General features: G+C 41.2%; 6 protein-coding genes across 10 annotated transcripts; 4 read left to right on the top strand and 2 right to left on the bottom strand.

Annotated features, from left to right (window-relative positions):
• Positions 1-1,005: 1,005 nt before the first annotated feature.
• LOC134184934 (transcription factor SOX-9-like) lies at positions 1,006-2,242 on the bottom strand. The gene has a single exon (XM_062652707.1). It carries the CDS (start codon positions 2,202-2,204, stop codon positions 1,179-1,181), a length of 1,026 nt encoding a protein of 341 aa, XP_062508691.1. The 5' UTR covers positions 2,205-2,242; the 3' UTR covers positions 1,006-1,178.
• Positions 2,243-2,717: 475 nt separating this feature from the next.
• LOC134184935 (enoyl-CoA hydratase, mitochondrial-like) lies at positions 2,718-4,611 on the top strand. 2 transcript variants are annotated; one of them, XR_009970709.1, is made up of 8 exons: positions 2,718-2,875; positions 2,948-3,145; positions 3,208-3,335; positions 3,479-3,578; positions 3,658-3,762; positions 3,839-4,026; positions 4,091-4,228; positions 4,289-4,611. XR_009970709.1 is itself a non-coding variant. In XM_062652708.1 (7 exons), the coding sequence occupies exons 1-7, from the start codon at positions 2,785-2,787 to the stop codon at positions 4,154-4,156; spliced, it is 876 nt and encodes a 291-aa protein (XP_062508692.1). In that variant the 5' UTR covers positions 2,718-2,784; the 3' UTR covers positions 4,157-4,252. The 2 variants fall into 2 exon arrangements, 1 of the variants encoding a protein (XP_062508692.1); XM_062652708.1 differs by lacking the exon at positions 4,289-4,611 and having other exon boundaries at positions 4,091-4,252.
• An 800-nt stretch (positions 4,612-5,411) lies between these two features.
• On the top strand, positions 5,412-9,233 carry LOC134184932 (uncharacterized). Of its 4 annotated transcripts, XM_062652704.1 has the most exons (9): positions 5,420-6,167; positions 6,755-7,145; positions 7,205-7,378; positions 7,442-7,553; positions 7,611-7,724; positions 7,796-8,053; positions 8,110-8,284; positions 8,351-8,517; positions 8,585-9,233. In XM_062652704.1, exons 1-9 carry the CDS (start codon positions 5,753-5,755, stop codon positions 9,167-9,169), a joined length of 2,391 nt encoding a protein of 796 aa, XP_062508688.1. In that variant the 5' UTR covers positions 5,420-5,752; the 3' UTR covers positions 9,170-9,233. The 4 variants fall into 4 exon arrangements, with proteins under 4 accessions (XP_062508689.1, XP_062508687.1, XP_062508688.1 ...); XM_062652705.1 differs by having other exon boundaries at positions 5,412-5,521; positions 7,442-7,724; XM_062652703.1 differs by having other exon boundaries at positions 5,419-6,167; positions 7,442-7,724.
• Positions 9,234-9,585: 352 nt separating this feature from the next.
• LOC134184936 (B9 domain-containing protein 1-like) lies at positions 9,586-10,910 on the bottom strand. The gene is made up of 7 exons (XM_062652709.1): positions 10,840-10,910; positions 10,715-10,783; positions 10,539-10,650; positions 10,378-10,474; positions 10,079-10,141; positions 9,956-10,023; positions 9,586-9,892 (listed from the first exon to the last, which is right to left on the bottom strand). The coding sequence occupies exons 1-7, from the start codon at positions 10,894-10,896 to the stop codon at positions 9,729-9,731; spliced, it is 630 nt and encodes a 209-aa protein (XP_062508693.1). The 5' UTR covers positions 10,897-10,910; the 3' UTR covers positions 9,586-9,728.
• LOC134184037 (uncharacterized) lies at positions 10,906-12,675 on the top strand. Its single transcript, XM_062651640.1, has 6 exons — positions 10,906-10,956; positions 11,070-11,846; positions 11,909-12,022; positions 12,081-12,189; positions 12,259-12,341; positions 12,396-12,675. The coding sequence occupies exons 1-6, from the start codon at positions 10,906-10,908 to the stop codon at positions 12,474-12,476; spliced, it is 1,215 nt and encodes a 404-aa protein (XP_062507624.1). The 3' UTR covers positions 12,477-12,675.
• A 221-nt stretch (positions 12,676-12,896) lies between these two features.
• Positions 12,897-20,535, top strand: LOC134184288 (small G protein signaling modulator 3-like). The gene is given in 30 exon segments (XM_062651939.1): positions 12,897-13,047; positions 13,119-13,351; positions 13,407-13,485; positions 15,892-16,010; positions 16,071-16,148; positions 16,207-16,266; positions 16,332-16,391; positions 16,453-16,507; positions 16,565-16,644; positions 16,705-16,821; positions 16,887-16,965; positions 17,033-17,094; positions 17,237-17,320; positions 17,381-17,623; positions 17,751-17,832; positions 17,894-17,938; positions 17,994-18,061; positions 18,139-18,212; positions 18,315-18,402; positions 18,541-18,655; positions 18,658-18,697; positions 18,920-19,013; positions 19,070-19,140; positions 19,216-19,264; positions 19,322-19,378; positions 19,545-19,573; positions 19,629-19,691; positions 19,742-19,801; positions 20,132-20,192; positions 20,244-20,535. Coding segments are annotated over 30 exon segments (2,502 nt in total). The 5' UTR covers positions 12,897-12,962; the 3' UTR covers positions 20,316-20,535.
• The last annotated feature ends 37 nt before the right edge of the window (positions 20,536-20,572 follow it).

A 20,572-nucleotide genomic window follows, 5' to 3' on the forward strand; every position in this document is an offset into this window, starting at 1 on the left:
CTTGTGCATGCGCACATTCCACGTTACGTCTAGACCTTGTGATAGTGATTGTACAGTGACGAGCATGTCTGCAAAATACTACGGTAGTCTGACGGCAGATGTTGGCATCCGATTTGTTTCAAAAGTGCCGAACGCCCCCGTAAGATCGAGAAGAATTCAAGGCGGCGTGAATCGACATATTGCCGCTAATTACCTGTAAACAGACGCAACGACCAACCAACAGCACATTCTCTTCCTAGACATCATCAACAGCTTCCTCTATCATTGTCTGTTGTTCCACGTTCCTCCGAGTAGGCAAACTGCAACGAGAGACGGAAAACGAGCATTTGTTTTGGAGATTGTAATTAGAAGTAATGTGTTCAAATAATTGACCTATTGATGAATCCGGAAGTGTGGAATGTGCTGGCAATACCAAGTGTCATCGCGTTCCTATTGGCACGCGCATTCGTTCTCAGCGCCTGCAGCAGTACGCTTTAGGTGTGCGCTCGTTTCGACTGCTGAATGCGCGTCTCATTCTCTATGCTCTCGTAAAACCCTCTGATGAGTTCTCTGTTGACAGTTTCGTGCGCTATGCGCTCTTATTGCGATATCGGTTGATCAACTTGCAGTTATTCATCAACGTTTGGTTAGACTGGAAGGAGTTGCATGTCCGGAGACGTGTGCAAATGTGAGGGACATCTGCTGGGAATGCTGTCTGTAGCTTTACGTGCTCCACGAAAGCGCCGACGGTGCGTGTTGTCCGCACCTTACAGTCATATTTTGAGGTGAGGAATGCTTTTGTTTGGCCGCCTGTTCGTTTTCTTTGTGCTGACTCACTGCAAGTTTGCCTACTACATGCAGGGAATTGCGCGTTGCGAAACGTGCACATGCAGCATTCCATGGGATGAGGGGCTTGCAGATAATTTACAAGTGTGTTTGTAACATCCGGGACGCATGCAGATTACGGTCTTTGTCACATCCGGGACACATGCAAGCATCCGGGCCACACGACGCAAGTGCGCAGACTCGATTTGTGATCATCGTGTTTGTGTGTGAGTGCTCGAAAATCACTTCTAAGGTATACCGCCTTGCACCGCTGTCAACAACGAGCAACAAAAACGATCTAAATACCGTCCTGATCGTGTCTAATCGTGCAAGAAGGTTACCTAATTACGTCAAGTTTCACTAAAATTCAACAGTCAACAGTACTGCCAGTTTAGTGTCGGGCCGTCGCCATAACTACAATAGTCATCGGCATTAGAAGGGTCCTGATAATAGTAACACGCTTGACTTTCGAATCCGTACAACCCACAAGAAGAACGAAATTGATGACTTGCTGGCGGGGATTTCACTGAGTCGTCCGGGTATGGTTGATGCGAGGGCGGCGAAATGGGCGTCGGTAGAGCGTCGTGGAGACTCCAACCGCTGAGTAATGAATCATGCACGAAAGGCGGGGGATGAGCCGGGCGAGAACAAGCTGGTCGCATGGTGGTTGATGACTGAATGTCATGATTTCTCTTACAGGTGTGAGTCGGACTGATGTAGACATCCAGTTCGGTCTTGTCGACGTCCGCGCACAGCTCAGCGGCTAACGTTTCCAAGCCGTCGAGATGGAGGCCGATGGATGGAGGAGCTAGCTCGTCGATAGGTGTGGAGGATGTGCTGCTGGCGTGATCAGAGAACGGACTGGCATTGGGTATCGTGTCTGGAGTGGATGGTGGAGTGTTGAGACCGGGTATATCCGGTGTTAGCGAACGCGACGCCTGTCGCCTCTTTTGCCTTTTAGCTGCTGATTCCCTGACAGAGTTGACCGGCTTCTCTGTAGGAACGTTTTTAGTAGCCGAACGCTTGCGTTTCGGCTGGTACTTGTAGTCCGGGTGGTCGCGTTTGTGCTGCAAACGAATCCGCTCTGCTTCCTCGATGAAGGGACGTTTATCGTCGTCGGAAAGCACACGCCAGAGCTTGCCCAGAGTGCGGCTGAGATCGGCGTTGTGGAGGTTGGGATACTGGTCTGCAAGTTTCCGTCGTGCAGCCTGTGCCCACACCATGAACGCGTTCATCGGCCGTTTGATGTGCTCGTGCTTGTCGGATCTTGCAGTCTTCGACATACCGTGCAGGTTGAAGTCGTAGCCCTTCAGGACGTCCGTGACAACGTTGCTCAACGACTCGCGCTTGTCGTCGCTGTCTGGATAAGACAGCAGAGCACCTGGTCGATCTAGCGTCATCTCACCTACCCTCCGCAGTGGCGTGTGTTTTCAGACCTCGGCGCTGAGCAGTTACAAACCACAGTTCCGATTGCTCAAGTATCAAGACATCAGCAGCTCGTTAATTACATTAGTGCATGCGATCTCTGATTGGCTAATCTCATCTCAGATCATATGATTTTTATAATTGCATTACAGTTGCCCTCCCACTGTAGATAGCATCAGCTGTAATCTGACAAATATAATCTGCAAAAGCCTTTCAGATGCAACTGTGTACACAGATCGCTAATGACGACTCGGGGCGCGTTTGATTCGCGACGCGAACGTGCTGACAACCGGTTTGTGCTGCTGTTGGGTGGCCGTCAAGTGCAGAGGCGTTGTTGTGGGTGAGGTGGCTGTCAACCAACGCTTAGAGGCTCATTAGCGCCTCCAATTTGCGACGTCATGAAGTCTGATGCTGATTGGTCGCCCGGCGTCGTTACGACGTCATTTGAATTAGGATCAATTCCGAGAAAGATTGTGTGGTTAGAGGCGCACGTGCGGGGTCAAGGGTAGCGTGACGTTTGACGTAGCAGAGCTTGCGGGTTTGAGGCTTGGAGCGATGTCTTCTATTTTCCCCACTGTCTCACGCATGTTCGTCAACTGTCGCGTGGCTTTCACCGCCAGGCCTATACACAGATTGCTTACTTCCGGTAAGGGGGCCTCTTGGGAGGATGGTCACGTGCATGTCCATGACCAGTGGCAGAGGTACTTTACATTTGTAGGAAAGCAGTATGGTTACATAGAGGTTAGCAAACGTGGAGAGAGGCAAAATGTCGGTCTTCTACGCTTGAACCGTCCGAAAGCGTTGAATGCTTTGTGTGCCGGTCTGATGGAAGAATTGATCAATGCAGTGGAGGATTTCGAAGCAGACAATGCCGTTGGTGCTATTGTGTTGACCGGAAGTGATAAAGCCTTTGCAGGTTTGTCCACCTAGACGGAGCATATAATGCTGTATAGAGTCAGCAACCTGTTCTCTTGCCAGCCGGTGCTGATATTGCAGAAATGGATAAGTATGATTTTAAAGATGTCTACAACAAAAATTTTCCCGTTCGATGGACCGAGTTTTATCCCAAGAGAAAGCCTCTGATTGCTGCTGTGAACGGATTTGCGGTAATGTTTTTAAATATTGGTTTGACAGCTGCATCCGTTACACTACCTGTATTGGTCAATTAATTAACTATACAATTGCAGTGAACCGCACTCTCTGTATGTAACACATAAATAGAGTTGTCTTAACATGTGGTTATGTCAAGCTGGGTGGTGGTTGTGAGGTGGCAATGATGTGTGATATTATCTATGCTGGTGAAAAGGCTCAATTTGGACAGCCAGAAATCTTACTGGGAACTATACCAGGTCATAGATTACGTCTACTATTGTAGTTTGACAAACTAGTTGAAACGTTGCTCATAATTTTGTCATTTTATGTTCTAAGGATCTGGAGGGACTCAAAGACTAGTGAGAGCTATTGGGAAATCAAAGGCTATGGAAATGATTTTAACTGGAAACAGGCTGTCTGCCCAAGAAGCCCAAGAAGCTGGTAAATTGATAGCCTAGCATCTTATACCACCCACTACCTGATGTTGGCGCCTCTACTAGTGATGTCATGTTGTCAGGTCTAGTAAGCAAGGTGTTTCCTGATGATCAGGTGGTAGATGAATCTGTAAAATTGGGTGAGAAAATTGGAGCTTTATCGAAACTGGCGGTTGCTATAGCCAGAGAGGCAGTCAACCAATCTCAAGAATTGCCTCTCAGTGAGGGTCTAAAATTTGAGAGAAGAGTATTTCAAAGTAGCTTTGCCACTGTATGGCATTCATGCAATAATTATTGTTTGAGTTGTTTGCTAACTTGCATCTATTGATGTGTAGAATGACAGAAAAGAAGGAATGAAAGCTTTCGTTGAGAAGAGAAAAGCTAACTTTACTGACAGTTGAGACACAGATAACGTGGTTCCAGTTCAGTGTATGTGACCTCTTGATACCACTGTAATAGTAGTATTATCAACGGTAATTCACTTGCATAAAATCTTATTAGTAGGTTGTTTGGACTATTAGATTTTTGTTCAGGGTCCAAGCCACCAGCATGGGGTTACTTGTTGAACACTCCACTTTGGCAGACACCCTCATTTGATAATCACTTACTGGTCTAATGCCGAAACAACATAAATGCAAGACAATAGATAAATATATAGGCAGGAGATAGCGTTGTGAATGCTGTTGTGAATGCTGTGTAACGAGAAATGTTAGTGTGGTCTTTTTTGTGTGAAGCTTTAGAGATGCTTTGAAATGTTTCTTTCAGTTTACATACATACATACACATACATGCACAACAGATTAAATTAATTAAGAGATTGTACAATGTGTCATAGCTAGGCTATCTAGAAGAATAGATACATACAGTTAGACATCTGGGGTGTCCTGTCTGTTGCATATCAGCAGTGCACATGTCACGTCTAACCCAATTCATGATAGTCTACATGGAAGAAATTTGTTCGTAACTTATTCATTGGCGGGGTAGCAGAAGCGGTGGGGTCTTATAATATTCAAAGAAGGTGGTAGCATCCATTACATACTTGAAGAGCAAGAAATAGTTAGTTAAGCCTTACAAATGGCAGCTGAAGAAGCAAGTTCCCATTTCAGCATATATTGTCAGTAACCACAGCAGGTTTCACGTGCTTGTGTGTACTGTACTCCAAAATTCAGCAATATCACTGACCTTTTCATTTACTGTCCTCAAGCAACTGCAGTGGGCCTATCTGGGCTGAATAGTAAAATATAATAAAAAATAAACTTAAAAGAAAATAAATACAACAGAGAAATATAAAATATCGAGAGGCATATCTCAGAAGCTGTAAGCAGAGCAAAGGAACGTAGATGCATGAACATAAAATTTTGAGAAAGACACCAAAGGGTGAATACATGGCTGCATGGATATGGTGCACGGAAACATTCCCACAAGTTTGAGAGGATCCATGCATGGGAGGATCAACTTCCCCTTCACAGCTTTCATACTCCTCTTCGATTTTATCTTCTCCCAAAGTTGTCTACACCCACACCTCCTGCGGTTTCCCTATCTCTTCCCATAGGTCTCCCCCTACTACGTGTACTCCTACAACTTTGCACGTCTTGAAAGCATGCAGCAGATTCGAAATTGCAAAATATCTTAGACTTGTCTTGTTGCAACTACAGTGGAAGTGAAGTGGATTTTGATTTAGTATGTACTGTACCTGGATTACGCACGCTCGCTAGATTTCGACTAGCCCCTAGGCATGTCCACTGGAGCGCCACTTTTCTTTCACGGTACACGTATAGAGTAAACTAATATCTGTGTCTAGCTAAGTTACTGTAGAATGAATTGATATGTAACACCGATAGTAACTTTCCCCCTTATTTTTGGGTGTACGTACACACAAACTACAATACGTAAAAGTTCCACTGAATCAAACGGTGACGTCATAGGCCATCCGATTTCCTCCATTCATTCTCGTGCATGCGCGTGCACTTCCGTGTTCACATCCGGGAGCGCAAGACATGACAGGAAGATTTGAACGCGTCGTCGAGCTTATTCCTGCTGCACTAGAGGTTGTTCTGCACAATTCGGAGGCTGTTGTCGACGATACGTGTTTGAGCAGACTGTTGAGTTGGCTAGAGCAAGCTTGCAACAGCCAGAAGGAAAAATGTGAACGTCTGCAGTCTGCCCTCAGTGATTTTGTGATAAAAGTGTGCGCAGAAGCTAAGCATTCTATTGCCATTGCTTTTGGATTGAAGGTGTCGACTGTCAGCAATGCAGTGATCGCTTTCTGTTGGAAGGAAGTTTTGAGATTTATCTCAGAAGGACAAATGGATCTGTTGAGACACGAAGATGCAGCAGTGCGATGTTCTGCGTACGAGTGTCTGAGACGTCTTACACATGTGCCAGAAGCTGTGCTTTTGGTTTGTGAGACTGGTGAGTGGGCGTGGGTGGGGAGGGGTGATAGGCACGCAATTGATTTGTACAAACTTAGAAATTGAAGAAAGAATTCGCACGCACGCACGCACACACACACACCACACACACACCACACACACACACACACACACACACACACACACACACACACACACACCACACACACACACACACACACACACACACCACACACACACACACACACACACACCACACGCACGCACGCGCGCACACACACACACACACACAACTTGATTTCATCTTATTGTGACTTCAAGCATATATTGAGTCAACAGAACTTGAATGTTACACAGCTGCAATGCTTTAGCTTGGCCTTTTTGAAGGTGCATGTGTATCCACAACCTTGTGAGTTGACTTCAAACCTACATGTTCTATATCTCAAATAGACACACTGACATGACACCAAATAGAATGTGTATTTAATTAGCACATTGAGTCATAACATAGAAAGTAGCTCTAGGTGTATTAACACAATAACTCATTGTCTTGTTGTGCTAACACATATGGTTACTTTCTATTTAATTGTTGTTCTAGGTGACAGTGGATGTGGTTTATGCTTATAGATCTTGTTGTCAGATGTTTATCTGGTCTACATGACAACAGCATGTTTGTATCTCAAGCTGCATCCAGTTTTTTGTGTAGTTGGCTTCATTTCAGTGGCGGTCTACAGTGTGTTGCAGACTGTACATTACGTGTGAGCACCTTACAGACTAAAGTATTTCACATTATCGATCACTTCAGATCTTTCTTCAAATCGTCATCACTTCAACATGATATTATCCGTTCTGTGTTTATTTTGGCTAAGGAGTTCATGGAGATGTCCACACAAACATCTGGCTTGTTTATCGTCTCTATTGATCTATTGAGACTGACTGATGTTGCAATTAAGAATGGGGATAGAAATGTTTGTGTGTCTGTTGTTGAGTTCTTGTCAAAGTTGGTCAGAGTTGGAAGGTCAGGCGTGTTATTGTTTTTTATTATGTGGAATAGATTGAGTGCATGTAATTATGCAGAGAATTGGAATTGTGTTGGAGTGATTTACTTGACTCAACCAGTGACTCTGTGACAGTCAGGGATCACGATGCTGTTTTACTTGACTGGTTGATAAAACAGCCCATTGTACTTCTTCAGAGAGGCTTTGCACGACTAGCAGTCACATGTTTGTGTAACTATCTGACTTCCAATGGGTACGTTGCTACGTTACTGGACAGTGTCAGTATTTTAGTTTGTTAATTATACTTCTTTTGTAGACTGTTCAGCTCAAGTCACTGGCATGAAGTCATTACAGTAATGATGATGTCTCCTCTCTTTCTGGTGGTTGGGCCAGTGACGAGTTATCATAATCTGAAAACAGCAACGCAAGTATTTATAGTGCTGCCTGTACCTTTATATAGTTTCTTGCTATTTATTTGTGTTCAGGAGGATGCATTTAGTCAGTTTAAGTCTAAATTGGAAGACACTATGAAAGAAAAGTACCTCTGTCTCTTAGTTGTGTCTACTTGTTTGGGTTTCAGTGATGTGATCATGTCTCAAGTGAGATTTACATGGTTGTCAGTCATACACTTGTTTTAGATATCTTAGACTACAAAGTGCTGCTGTTCTAGCATTGCAATCGAGACTTGCCTTTTTGTGAATGGTGCAATAGTGTATGCACTGCACTCACCCTGAGTGTAGGGATGTCTGTATTAGGAGAGTCATGCATCACCGCATATGGATCTCATCTTATTCGTTCCCATAAAGTGACACTAGCTGCACTGAGATCTCTTCAACACTTGATGAACACAGAAGTCTGTCGAGATCAATGCTGTAGTATCATAGAAGTGCTGGTTGATGTGCTTCAGACCACATCACTTCTGCCAAAGGTATAATGTTGGGTGAGACTGTTCTTATACACTAATGGGTCATATAGATGTGGTAGGTGGTGAGTATGGTATTAAAACAGTTGCTGAATGGTCTGATCAGATTCAAGGAACATAGCAAACAATGGAGTACAAAAGTCTGTCTGATTTTAACCAAATTATTAGTCAGTCCACACTGGGAAGACAGAGACTCTGCTTTGGAGTTTATATCATCCATTTTGGAAGCATGGGAAGGTAATATGATCAGAAATTAATACTGGGGAGGTTTCCCATTAATTCTTTTGTTTGCATTTACTGCAGCTCCAATTCTCTTTTGTGACTGTGATAACATCACTTTGGATGTGTGGAGATGTGTGAACGACTCAGAGAGTTTTGTTCGAGCGTCGGCTTTTAGAGCTATTGGTCACCTAACAGTGTATGATGAATTACTCTCACCTCTTCTGCTAGCATTGAAGTTCACACCAGCTGTGTGTAGTTCACTTTCTCTAACCTATCACCTCATTGTAGTTGAAACGCCATTGTTTCTTGTTGTAGGATATCATTCAAACTGTTTGTCATATTGCCGAAAGTGACACAGAAGCATTTGCACGACGAAGTGCTGTTCAATTATTATCAACATGGTTAGAGAATGCTAAGTTTGCAAACTTTCTATTGTCTACATGTGACCATATGGAGGAAGAAATAAGTCAAGTTGTGCAAAATGTATTACATGTGGTCATCAAGGACTTTGACTGTGATGTAAAGCTGCAAGCCCTTGGTTTCTGGGAGAAGCTATTGAACAATGGTAAATTCAGCTCCCAGGCAGCTGCTGTGAAATTTCTCATTACAGCAGGGGGAGCTGATGACCTTGTCACGGCTGCTGAAGACCACGAGAAGGCAGTTAGGCAGAAATCTTTTGCTATCCTAAAATTGTTTAGAGACAGAATGTCTGGTGATGAAGAAACAACTGATGGTATAGTTAAGAACTTCATGGACAGGCTGTCCACATTTACCCTTAATCATGAAAAGCATCAGAACGATCACGATGATGATGATGATGCTTATTCAATGCTGGAAGACATACTGGCTTGTGCTGATGAGACTATTAGCAGTGACTGCAAGTTGCTGGATTGTTACTAACTAAATTGCCAAAAATCATTGTATATCAGTCATGTAAATAGAATGTTTATTTATATGAAGGTCATACAGTCGTGTGTCACTTATCCGACCCCCTTGGGACCGCACCCCTGTTGGATAAGTGAATGTTGGATAACTGAAGCTGTTATGAACTCAACTATTGTTCATATTATACGGCATTTTATCGGCATTAGGTATACTGAATGTAGATGCAGAATTAATGTAGATGTAGATGAACGTAGAATACAACGAGAAGAAACGCTTGAACTCACTCTCAAACTTGTTTCAAGAAACAACTGACATGCACGTGGATGTTTGTACGCAGCTGACCAGCCACGTGACAAGCGACACTCGACTGTGCCGCCCATTTGTGTCAGGAACTGATGAAGATGAGGATAGAAAGATACTAGATCCTTCAGTTGACAGTCACAATATACTCAGTAGAACTAGGTATTGTACAACAGCAATTCAGAGCAGTTTCTTACCTACTAAGTTAATCTCCACTATTTGTGTGCAACTGCCAACTCCGTATTTCTTTCTATACATCTCTAGACATATTTAACTATCTAATTCCTGATGTTGCTGACGGATCCCCTGTTTCTACTGTCAAGTCTGCAGCCATAAGAGATTGTTCTGAGGCGCCAACATTATATCCTAGTTTCTTCATGTCTTTAGTGACGACATTGAATTTGACAGTAATGGAACCTTGCGATCTTACCCGTGTTACTAATTACCAAAATTAGCAGTAAGACCGACCCTCAAGAAAATCATACAAACCAGCAGCCTCACCTTCTCGACTTTCCCCCTGAGCTACAAACTTAGGATCTATGAATTCTGGCCGTCTTCCCATAATCCAGCTGTAATAAAGAGTTATGGAAGATGCTCACAATGCCACATATCTGTTATTTGAACCTTGTGAATTTCTGTAATTTAGAAGACGACTCGGGAACAAACATGGAAATCACTCGGCTATGGCTGAAAAGCAAATAGTACATTGATCAATGACAGGTTAGCAACATAACAAATATTAATGTTTTCACAAGATATTTCAGTCATTACATTACATTTTTAGTTATACATACATACATACATACATACATACATACATACATACATACATACATACATATATATATATATATATATATATATATATATATATATATATATATATATATATATATATATACACAGATCAGCAGCATACCCACCTTCCTGGTGATACAGGAATATGTACAGCTCCATAACCTCTAACAACTTCTCGACCAAAAGAATCGAGGCCATATACGCTCAGAACTAGCTGTGGCCCTGCATGCGCATATAATCCAATCAATCAAAACATCGAAGACCTCTAGAATAGGAAATTGTTTACATCCGAACGGATTGGTGCTTTTGAAAGTCAAATCAAGAGGAAAGTTCCACACGAAAAGCTGCCTGGCGTCTCTGCTTTTCTTCGTGATCTGGGTTATTCCTTCTTCTAGACCCTTTATTAATTCAACCAGACAGCTGGATATCACAACCTGTACAAACGTAGTTTCTCTTCCATACCGTTGTTATCACCCAGTCTTGACCAAATACGAATGAATATTTGCAGTAGAGATCATCAAACTCCGCAAACTAGACGTACAACAAACAGTTGCAAAATTGAACATAGATTATCTAGAAATTCTTACTTTCCCTGTCTCGATCTGTCCTGTGACCATGACCAGAAACACAGAATGCCCTGCCATGGGGACAAGATGCAATCGTTTGCGCATGAGCAGACATCACTACATGCAGTGGCTCTACTAGTAAACAGCGACAAACACACATAGCAAGAACAGGATTATTTCAAAGACAGTATTTAAAACGTGTCTACTGTACAACTAGCGTTGCAACCAATTTATTTTACGAGCTGCGCTAGGCAAGTCACTGGGCGCTCGAGGTTCCAATGTCTCGTCGTGGTCGCAGCAAACAATCAGAGTCTTCGATTCCTTTCGCCGTTGGCTTTCGTCGACCAACGTCTGAAGATTGCATTAAAGCAACGGGATTTACGGGTACTCCTCCTCAGGAGTATCAAGTTGGTGATGATTTCTTTTGCCCCATTCCTGCACCAACGTCCATAGACGATTGGTTGGCACAGTACAAGGAAACAGGACAGTCTTATCAATGTTTTTTTAGAGAAAATCCTTGGTTTTCTCAACGAAAAAGAAAGTTTATTAGACAGACTTTTATTGGAAAGGGCAAAGACATCAGAGAAAAATATCCAGACGGAAAGATTTATCTCTTACCTCTTGGAGACTTTAGTGACGACATCAGTCCCTCATTTGATCGTTTAGTGGAATACTCATCTAAATTTTTCAACATTCCTGTTGTTACTTTGCCCACTGTTCAGCTTGTGAGAGAGGATGGTCATGTTCGATGGCTAGAATGTGTAGAATCTTCTAAAAGTATGACATCTATGACGTCTCCTCCATCAAAAAGGCGGAAAGTTTTAAAATCGAAGGGATGTCGTTTGCGGTGTCGAATAAGCGAGGATGGTGATCACATGCAATTACAAGTTAATAGTATTCTAACGCAACTGAAACAAGTGATTCCAGATGATGCTCTATGTTTGGTGGCTCTTACCATGACTGATCTATATGATGAGGCACCTGATTTGTTTGTTGCTGGTATGGCAGCTGGCCAGCATCGTGTAGCGGTATGTTAGTTACATTCCACATATTAAAGACTAGGGATAGTGATCTATTTGATTGTTATTAGGTTTTCAGCTTTTGTCGTTATGATCCATCAATTTCATTCTCAAGTGAATTTTGGTATGAATTGTCACACAGTAAGAAAATTTCTAAAGGCAAAAGACAAAAACTGATGCTGCAGGTTGTTGTCTATTTGTTTTGAACGGATGCTTTGTGTATTGAAATTTTATTTTTATTAGAGAAGTTGTCGATTACTGGTGCATGAAACAGCACATCTTTTAGGAGTAGATCATTGTGTTTATTACAGCTGTTGCATGAATGGATCTGGTCACCTTGCTGAGGACTTTCGTAAGCTCAAATATTATGTATGTTGTAGCGTGATGCCTGTACCAATATGTATAATGTACATTAATACAGGTCAGTCAATGCATCTCTGTCCTGTGGACCTTCGCAAGTTGTGTCATCTTTGTGGATTCAATATCAGTCAGAGATACAAAAATGTAACTGGGGGCAGAACTCGGTTGTTTGCTAGTTGTTAATTTATTATTTTGTAGTTGCTACAGTTTTTCAAAGACAATGATCTCAAGGAAGAAGCAGAATGGATTGCTAGGAGGTTAAAGTTTATTACACAATAGTTAACTGTAGTTTAAAATTATTGTGCTACGGAGTAATTAAATTTTGATAATTGTTTGTTGCAAAAGAAACTTGAACGCGTAGTTATCAAGATAACTGTTGTCAGCAGAGCTTTTTAAGAAGTTGTCTTGTCAATTTTTTTATTTGTGCTACTCCATATTTTGAAATGTACCACATGTTACACTGTACTGCCAAAATGATGCTTCAATGTTTGTAGGTCTACGGAATCGAGATGTCTGGAAAGGAGTAAGAATTTGGTATCTAGTAGTTTGTAGAGCTCTACACAAGCATTACAATTTTTATGACTGCGTCATGACATGGAGACACTGAGTGCTAGTATACCGTACTGGATTCACATGCACATAGAAGGGTCTGGCTACGCGAGACAAGCTTTCGCAACTCTTATTGGAACTCCAAGGCTATTTTGTAAAATAGTTGATTACAGCCGATACCTTAGCTCCGTATTTCTCCCCAGCTGAGATGCTGAAATGGAGATTATAGGCTGGCTGAAAGGTTCTGGTTCACGAGAGGGCTACCATGGAAGAGCAGAACTAACCGACCCTGATTATGAAGGTAAATGTCAGGTGTACTTCATTCCAACATATTTTCATTCGCACGTACTGTTCTTATCTTGTCGTTTCCAGCCCCGAGTTTAGTAGACGACGAAGCGTCCGACCCTGAATCTAACCTGTCATGGGATCCAAGAGGCATACAACTTGACTCTTCACGTCATACTTCACCATCTAGTGTTCGCACCGTCAACAGCGGCCAGATCGAACCGAGAGATGGATCGCCTGCCGTATTGCACATAAATGGTACAACAAAAGCCTTCTCAAGCATTCTACCGAGTATGATACCTGAACAGATGAAACCTAGGGTAAAAATTATGTCTGCATGGTGGGATTAGTTGATGTCTAGACTTTGTTTTGTAGGAGCAAGGTGACTCGGCTTTGAATAATTCTAAAATGTACAAGGCGTTTGACGAGTTTGGTTTTGTCAAGGAGGAAGATGGTAGGTGTTGTGACACTCATGGTGCAGCTGCTCAGCTGACTACATGTAATTTAAATTTTAACTTAAATTAATTTATTGAATTGGCAAGCAGCAGACAGTAGTACATATATGAAACACTGCTGTTTTAATTAATTTAAAATAATTTAATGTGCAAATTTAAGGTTTGGCAGGGTTCTAGCCAGGTTTTCAGCAAATCATGGCGGCAGGGCGGGGCTTTCTAAAAGGGGCGTGGTCTTTTGTCAGGGGTGTGGTTTGACGTGGTTGGTTTGTCCAAAACGTAGCCCTGGTGAGTTTTTGTGACTTCCTCTGCTTATTAATAATCAACCTAGTCAGAATAACTTGGCTGTTTAAGTTAAAGATGATCTTGGGGAAAAGAGAATTAACTGCAAAATTTTGTAAGGGACAAGTATGTTTATATAGAAATGCCACATCCTCATTCAAATATGTTGCTTTCCATCATGCTTTGTAATAAGATCTGTTAGAGCACACAACAGGGAACACTGGTAAATAGCACAGTAAATAGCACACCTGCTGAGGCCATAATTAGCACTCTCTGTTAGTATGCATCCTGGCTAGAACCCTGTTTGGGATTTGGCATGGTTGTTAGTTTTATCACTTGCATGTCAACAGAGATTTACCTATTAGTAATTAAGGTTAGCTCAGTAAATTGGGAGTGTAACTTTTTAAAGTTAATGATTACTAGCTACATTGCCTGGCTTCACCCGAGTGTTTTGCATTCAACTGTGAGAAAATACCATGAAACTAGAATTTTAGTACCTTACAGTGAGATATTCTAAGTATGGCATTTACATGCAATTAAATTTGGTATGCTACTGGGTTGTTAGCTTTGGATAGTGACAGCTGGCTTGTTGACGTCAATTTAATTCTAATTGGCGCGCCAAGGGAGCCTTTCTCTTGTCATGTCTATTGAGGTCGAGATTTATTATTTGGACTGATGAAGCATGTTTTGTAGTTTGGTCGACAATGTCTGATCTTAGGAGTTGTATGACTGTTTGATGTAGAGAAGACTGGACTTTATCGTCACTGACAAAGTAAATTTAAGCAATTTAGCAGTAGAGTTTTCTGGAGGAGCAAGACTTCCGATAGAATGATACATGCATGTGTCTCTGAACTTTGAAACAGGGATTCCAACCGATGCGAGCTTTATTTCATCGCATTCAAACGACGTCATCTGAAAAGCCGAATTATACGCTCGCATGTTTGAGGGGAAATGCTGCGCTTCAACCGATTGTCCCAGTAGATCGATCAGTGGGGTAGGCGGTTTGGGTATGGCGGGTAACAAACTTTCCGCGATTGCAGCAGATGCCTGGTGTTTTCTTCTTCCATGTCAGTGCTTCGCAATTTTTGCACTTGATGTTCATTTTGCCAATGTTGTTAGGAGTACGTAAGATATCTAGTAGAAACACTACTAAATGACGGCCACATGCAAGATAGAGGAGAACCTGTACGCCAAAGGACCGTTTGTCGTATTGCTATAACTATGGTTTTTCATGAGCATTGATGACGCTATGCAGTGTCTGCATAGACACAGTTCCGAAAATGAGACAACTTGGTTAGAAAGTATAGAAATATTTTAGAAGTACGTGATTATTGACGCACGTGCTAAGCGCTTGTTGAGAAAGGCGGCGGTGCTCATTATTAACTCTTTCAATTAACTAGAAAAGAACTTTTAGTAGTAGCTTTTGCAATCCGTCGACGGGCACTGCACTGGTGCTGTGAGTCAAGCCGACGAGTAGCTTCGTCATCTTTTTCCTGTTGCAGTGATAACTTTTGTTGCTTTGCCTTTGACAAAATAGCAGACAGAGAGCGCTTTTTGGGAGGCATTTTGACTGTGTACAGGCGGGTTTGCTGTAATGATGAGAGCGTTTGTGCAATGTGTACTACATGTGCAACATCACGATATGTGACATAACAATGAGTAGGCATAGGATGATATCAAGAAGTACAGATGAATGCCAGCAATGCATAAGTAAAGGACACAGACTACCGAAAACGTCACCAGTTGCTATTCCAAAGTGAGGAAAGGCCACATGCTAAAGGAGAAGCGAAGAAGTGCAGTGGTTTGCAAGCGCATAGGGAACAAACTTTTTGTGACGTTACAATTTTCAAAAAACGCCAGCACAAAGCAGAGTACAGGGCACCAGCTACCATGAAGAGCACCAGTTGCTTACAAAAGTAGAAAAGGTCATGTGCTAAAGCAGGAGTGGAAAAGAACAGCGGTTTGCGAGCAATTACGAAACAAATATTCAAAATGGCTGCACCCATGGACCACTTGCCTTTATATATATATATATATATATATTAGCATTTATTGCATAAATAGTAGCTGCAACTGGTAGAGTGTTTGCATTGCTTGAGATATATTGGTAATGGGTATTGCTTTAGAAACTATGGTTGTTATGCCAGCGGGCGTTTTACAGAAAGAAGAGGATCAGAAATTGAAGTGGCTTGCTTACTTCGAATTTACGCAGAATGTGGACATGGGCGAGTTGACATGGGATAAAGTACGGTAGTTGCAGTTGATGAGTGGTATTCCATTGAAGTCAGTATGGTGTTGTTATTAGGTTGGAAGCGTTCTTCCTCGTTCTGATCGTTTGTTATCTCTTGTAAAAGCAGGAATACCACACAGCCTGAGACCTCATGTAAACATAAAACATTGCCTGTGGTGTAAGTCGTGTAGACTTTGTATTATTATTGTAGGTTTGGAAACGTCTAACAGGTAGTTTGAAAAAGAAGGATGAGAGTCAAACTTCATATAAGGTACACGACACACTTGTGTATGTCTTCATTGTTAACTTAGTTTGCATGAGGCTCCCTCTGTGTAGCAAATTTTGCGTAAAGCTTTAATTGATAATTCCAGTGTTTCTGCAAAGCAAATTGAGAAGGTACTATTGCTAAAAAGCTTCACTTTCTTTCAGTTATTGATCGACACTTTCTGTGTAATAGGATTTGCTTCGAACAATGCCCAACAATGCTTGTTTCAGTAGTACATCAAGTGTTGGTATGTGGGTCATGTTGGCTTGTGTTGTTCTGTGCGTGATTATCTGTCTGACTGTAGGAGTGAAACGTCTGCAGCATGTACTGCGAGCTTTGGCTGATTTCTTCCCTGAAATGGGGTATTGTCAAGGCACTGGAATGGTGTGATTATCAGACAATTTAAATTGTATATAGATATGTAGGCAGAATTTTATTTGTTAGTTGGCAGGAATGTTATTGCTGCTAATGGAAGAAGAAGATGTTTTCTGGATGATGGTTGCTATTATTGAAGAGGTGTTACCAGAATCATATTACAACAAGACACTGATGGGTGTTCAGGTTTATCACTGTTTTTGTACACATTTATGTTATTATTGAATTTGGTGCTTAACAACATTTTGTAGGTTGACCAGAAAGTTCTGAAGCAACTTGTTTCCACTATTGTTCCTAATATATACCAACTATTTAAAGAACATGACACAGGTATATGCTTACTGATTTTAGTTATAAAGTTGTGGTGAGAAATGATGCTAAATTGCATTGTATTTAGACATAACATTGGTAACACTACACTGGTTCATTACTGCTTATGCTGCTGTTGTACCCACACAGGTAATATGATGTCTGATGAGTTTTTACAACTTTTCACATCTATTCTGGATCTACTCTAGCATTAGTTTGATTAGTAGTCATTACAGTGCATGGCATGTCTTTTCTGTAAGTAAATGTCTAACAGTAAGATTCTTTTGTGCAGGTGCTGTTACGTATTTGGGATATATTTTTTTGCGAAGGGTCAATTTCTTTATTTCGAATTGCTGTTGGTATTCTCAAACAGCAAGTAAGTTTTGATCCGTACTGTTGTTGTTGCATGTGCATCTGAACCAACAGTTGTTTGAAGGAAGATGAACTTGTTCATCTTGAGAACTCTGCTGCCATTTTCAATTGTGTCTCTGATGCACCAAGTAAAGTAACTGTGCTGAATATTGACGACTTGATCGAGAGTGCATTTCACTTGACATTAAGTATGAATGATGACGTGTTAAGAGTGCAGCGACAAGTGCATCTTGGTGAGCTGCAAAAAGAGTTGGGAGAGCAAATGGTGTCACCGGGAAAGCGTAAACAGTCTTTGTCTACATCTATGGTCAGTTGCAAGCTGTGTCATGTGTTTCTGTGTTGCCCGATTGATTGTCTGTGTCTGTCTGTTACTTACCAAATTAACTGCTGGTGGACTGTATATTTACACAAATCTTCAACCTGATTTGCTCTAGGAAATGCAGACAGTTCGTCGAAGATTCTATTCTGTTGAGAGACAGCAGTCGGGATTTCTGTCTTCTTTGTTTGGTCTGCTCAGTAAGAAAATTTCTTTTCAAGTTATGTTTAGTAGGACCTTTAACTCTAGACTCCTACACAGTTGGTGACAGAAAACCACCAAGACCGAAGAACATCAAACAAACAGGTTTCTTACATTTCTTGTAATCGATGATGCGTTTTATGCTGTAAACTATTGGCAGAGTTGGTAACCGACTTGCACGAGGCCATCATGCAGATAGCGCAACATTTTCATAAGGACAGTGTTGAGGTTGTTAGTTTGCATGTAGCTAACGTGGAACATGTTACTGTCTGAAGTTGGTACAGTCTTATTACTGCATACATTAGGTAATGAGTCCAGACTACTCTCTCCAGTCTCACATTCATGATCATGAGATCTACATTCATTCAGCTCTAGCCAGGTAAACAGTTGCTGTGTGTGTGTGTGTGTGTGTGTGTGTGTGTGTGTGTGTGTGTGTGTGTCAGTTGTACCTGCTGCGACTAAATATTTGAACTAACAATAGCAAGAAGGTGAAGAGAGGTCGTGCTGTGGTGGATTTTGAGGCTCATGATGTTGATGAATTAGGCTTTAGAAAAAATGACATTATTAAAGTGAGTTTGTCATTTCACAGATACATTCATGATTGCCTGCATGCATATAGAAGGTGCAATGTCCATTACACTAACATGCATGCTTTAGATAATATCTCAACGACCTTGATGAGATTGAACGGAAAGAGGTGATGGAAGATGACCGCATTTTTATGTCATCGTTGCTGTGTGGTTCCAGTGGTGAGTTGTGGAGGTTGGTTTCCAGCAAGATTTGGTTTCTTGGATGAGAGAAGCAAACAATACTCTTTTGCAGGATGATTATTCTATCTGATGTTTCTGATCTTGTGAGAGGACGGTATGTATTTTTACATTCTGTGTGTTATCAGATATGCTGTATCAGATTCATAAGCTTTAAGCACGTGTTATGTCTTGTTACTTTTGTGAGATTGGAGTCTTATGTTTCGTTTATGGAAATTACAGCGGTCAAGAATTGTATTATTATGTTCTAATTGCATAATAATTACATTGGTCTAAAACTTTGCTTTAGTCTCCAGTATGATATTTTCTGTTGGTGTAGTTTGTGTCGAGCTCTAAGGGCATTATGTGAACATGGACTCAAGAAGCCTTACATGTTTGGTGGTGCTGTTCATCCATGGCATTTTATTGAAGAGGTTAGACAGTTGGAAGGAGTATATGATATTATGGTTCAATTAGAGTTTGAATGAAGGTTAGTGAAAAGGAAGTATCCAGTGATTTTCGGTCTGTCTATGCAAGACTTGTCCTTTGCAAGACATACAAGTGAAACCACTGATGAGAATGATGAATTGTTAGGTCTGGCTAACTTTCTGTCATTGTGTTATGTTGGTCTTATAGCCTAGAAGCAGATGGTAAAGTGTTGACGGCAGATGAAATGCTTTACAGAGTTGGGCAGTTGCTTATCGATGTACATATTGATATTCTAGTATGATTTGTTGTTCAGACTGTACAGATGATCAATATGAGTCATGATGCTGTTGGTGCACAGTTGGATGTAAAAGTGAGTTGTGGTTGTGAATGATTAGTTAGGGTAGTCATACACGACAGACAGGCGATGGCAGATCAGCCTATATGGCAGCTTTATAGTTTATAACAGCCCTAGCTAGCACTTGATTGATGTTGAGTTGTACCATAGCATATTGTAACTTGTCATTTTTGTTTTGTAGTTTCGTTCATGGGTTTGTGCTGGTTTGAAGTAAGTTGTTTGCCAGTAATGCTCCATTTTATAGCAAATCATTGCCTGCTTTTAGTGAGCAAGTTCTTCACTTATGGCTAGAAACCCTTTGTTCATCTGAAGAAACTGTGAGGAAATGGTTAGTGTTCGAATGAAATTTTAACGTTTTGTTAATATTATTCAGTACAGGTACAACATATCATCATACATAAGAAGTCCTGGTTGGGTGCAGCTGAAATGCGAGCTACGGTAAGTGAATTGTTGATATTCACCTTTCTTTCTATGATTGCAAGGACACAGTCCAGATTGATTGCCTCTGTCCACTATTAATTAGATGCATGCTATAGTACCATATCAAGTGTCTTCCTAATCAAAGGTCATGGAAGGAAGGTCCAATCTCTTCCATTCTTGCGTGACAATATTTCTTATCCATGGTGTACCCTCATTTCTTATTGGTGAGTAGTCTTTCACTCATGGTTCAAACAACAGATCAATAGTAAGAGACAGCATACAAGAAGTGGTTGTAATGGCAGAGTCTGGACAGTGTTTTTGTGGTCTATCATGTTAAAATTTATATAGAATATTAGCATCATTCTCATTCAACTTGTCTATTGACTGGGAAATTGACGAAGAAAGACAGGTAAAGAAGAATCGTCAAAGCTATGAATTATGAACACTATCTGTTTGTTAGGTGAAACTTCCTATCCAGGAGAGTGTGAGAGACATGCTTGTAAAGCATCATCTGTTCAGTTGGGACTTATAGATGCTTTGTTAGAGTGGTTGTGTTTATTAACTACTTTGTAGATGTATATTGGCCAGCTATGCTGATGTAAATTGAACTGACACTGCATAGAAACGTAATTCTATTTAATTAACTAATTGGTTAGGAATAGAATTTTACAATATAATAGTTAATTACTTAGCTGTTAAAGAAGACGTGACGACTTGTTTTATAGGGTTAATTATATAATTTATTAGATTAATATTCGTCATACAAGTCTCGCTAGCTACGCCCTTTCC

This window comes from Corticium candelabrum, chromosome 9 (assembly GCF_963422355.1).
Source record: "Corticium candelabrum chromosome 9, ooCorCand1.1, whole genome shotgun sequence".
Classification (NCBI taxonomy): Eukaryota; Metazoa; Porifera; class Homoscleromorpha; order Homosclerophorida; family Plakinidae; genus Corticium; species Corticium candelabrum.

What these genes read in the sequence shown, in the direction of transcription:
- LOC134184934 (XM_062652707.1), bottom strand. Translation starts at nt 2,204, where the DNA reads ATGACGCTAGATCGACCAGGTGCTCTGCTGTCTTATCCAGACAGCGAC.
- LOC134184935 (XM_062652708.1), top strand. Translation starts at nt 2,785, where the DNA reads ATGTCTTCTATTTTCCCCACTGTCTCACGCATGTTCGTCAACTGTCGC. An exon ending in AAGTGATAAAGCCTTTGCAG is followed by an intron (nt 3,146 to 3,207) that starts GTTTGTCCACCT and finishes TTCTCTTGCCAG; the next exon opens with CCGGTGCTGATATTGCAGAA. An exon ending in CTTACTGGGAACTATACCAG is followed by an intron (nt 3,579 to 3,657) that starts GTCATAGATTAC and finishes TTATGTTCTAAG; the next exon opens with GATCTGGAGGGACTCAAAGA.
- LOC134184932 (XM_062652703.1), top strand. Translation starts at nt 5,753, where the DNA reads ATGACAGGAAGATTTGAACGCGTCGTCGAGCTTATTCCTGCTGCACTA. An exon ending in AACTATCTGACTTCCAATGG is followed by an intron (nt 7,379 to 7,441) that starts GTACGTTGCTAC and finishes CTTCTTTTGTAG; the next exon opens with ACTGTTCAGCTCAAGTCACT. An exon ending in GTGATGTGATCATGTCTCAA is followed by an intron (nt 7,725 to 7,795) that starts GTGAGATTTACA and finishes CTGCTGTTCTAG; the next exon opens with CATTGCAATCGAGACTTGCC.
- LOC134184936 (XM_062652709.1), bottom strand. Translation starts at nt 10,896, where the DNA reads ATGGCAGGGCATTCTGTGTTTCTGGTCATGGTCACAGGACAGATCGAG. An exon ending in GACAGATCGAGACAGGGAAA is followed by an intron (nt 10,784 to 10,839) that starts GTAAGAATTTCT and finishes TTGTACGTCTAG; the next exon opens with TTTGCGGAGTTTGATGATCT. An exon ending in TCAGGGGGAAAGTCGAGAAG is followed by an intron (nt 9,893 to 9,955) that starts GTGAGGCTGCTG and finishes TTTGGTAATTAG; the next exon opens with TAACACGGGTAAGATCGCAA.
- LOC134184037 (XM_062651640.1), top strand. Translation starts at nt 10,906, where the DNA reads ATGCAATCGTTTGCGCATGAGCAGACATCACTACATGCAGTGGCTCTA. An exon ending in GACAAAAACTGATGCTGCAG is followed by an intron (nt 12,023 to 12,080) that starts GTTGTTGTCTAT and finishes TATTTTTATTAG; the next exon opens with AGAAGTTGTCGATTACTGGT. An exon ending in TCAGTCAGAGATACAAAAAT is followed by an intron (nt 12,342 to 12,395) that starts GTAACTGGGGGC and finishes ATTATTTTGTAG; the next exon opens with TTGCTACAGTTTTTCAAAGA.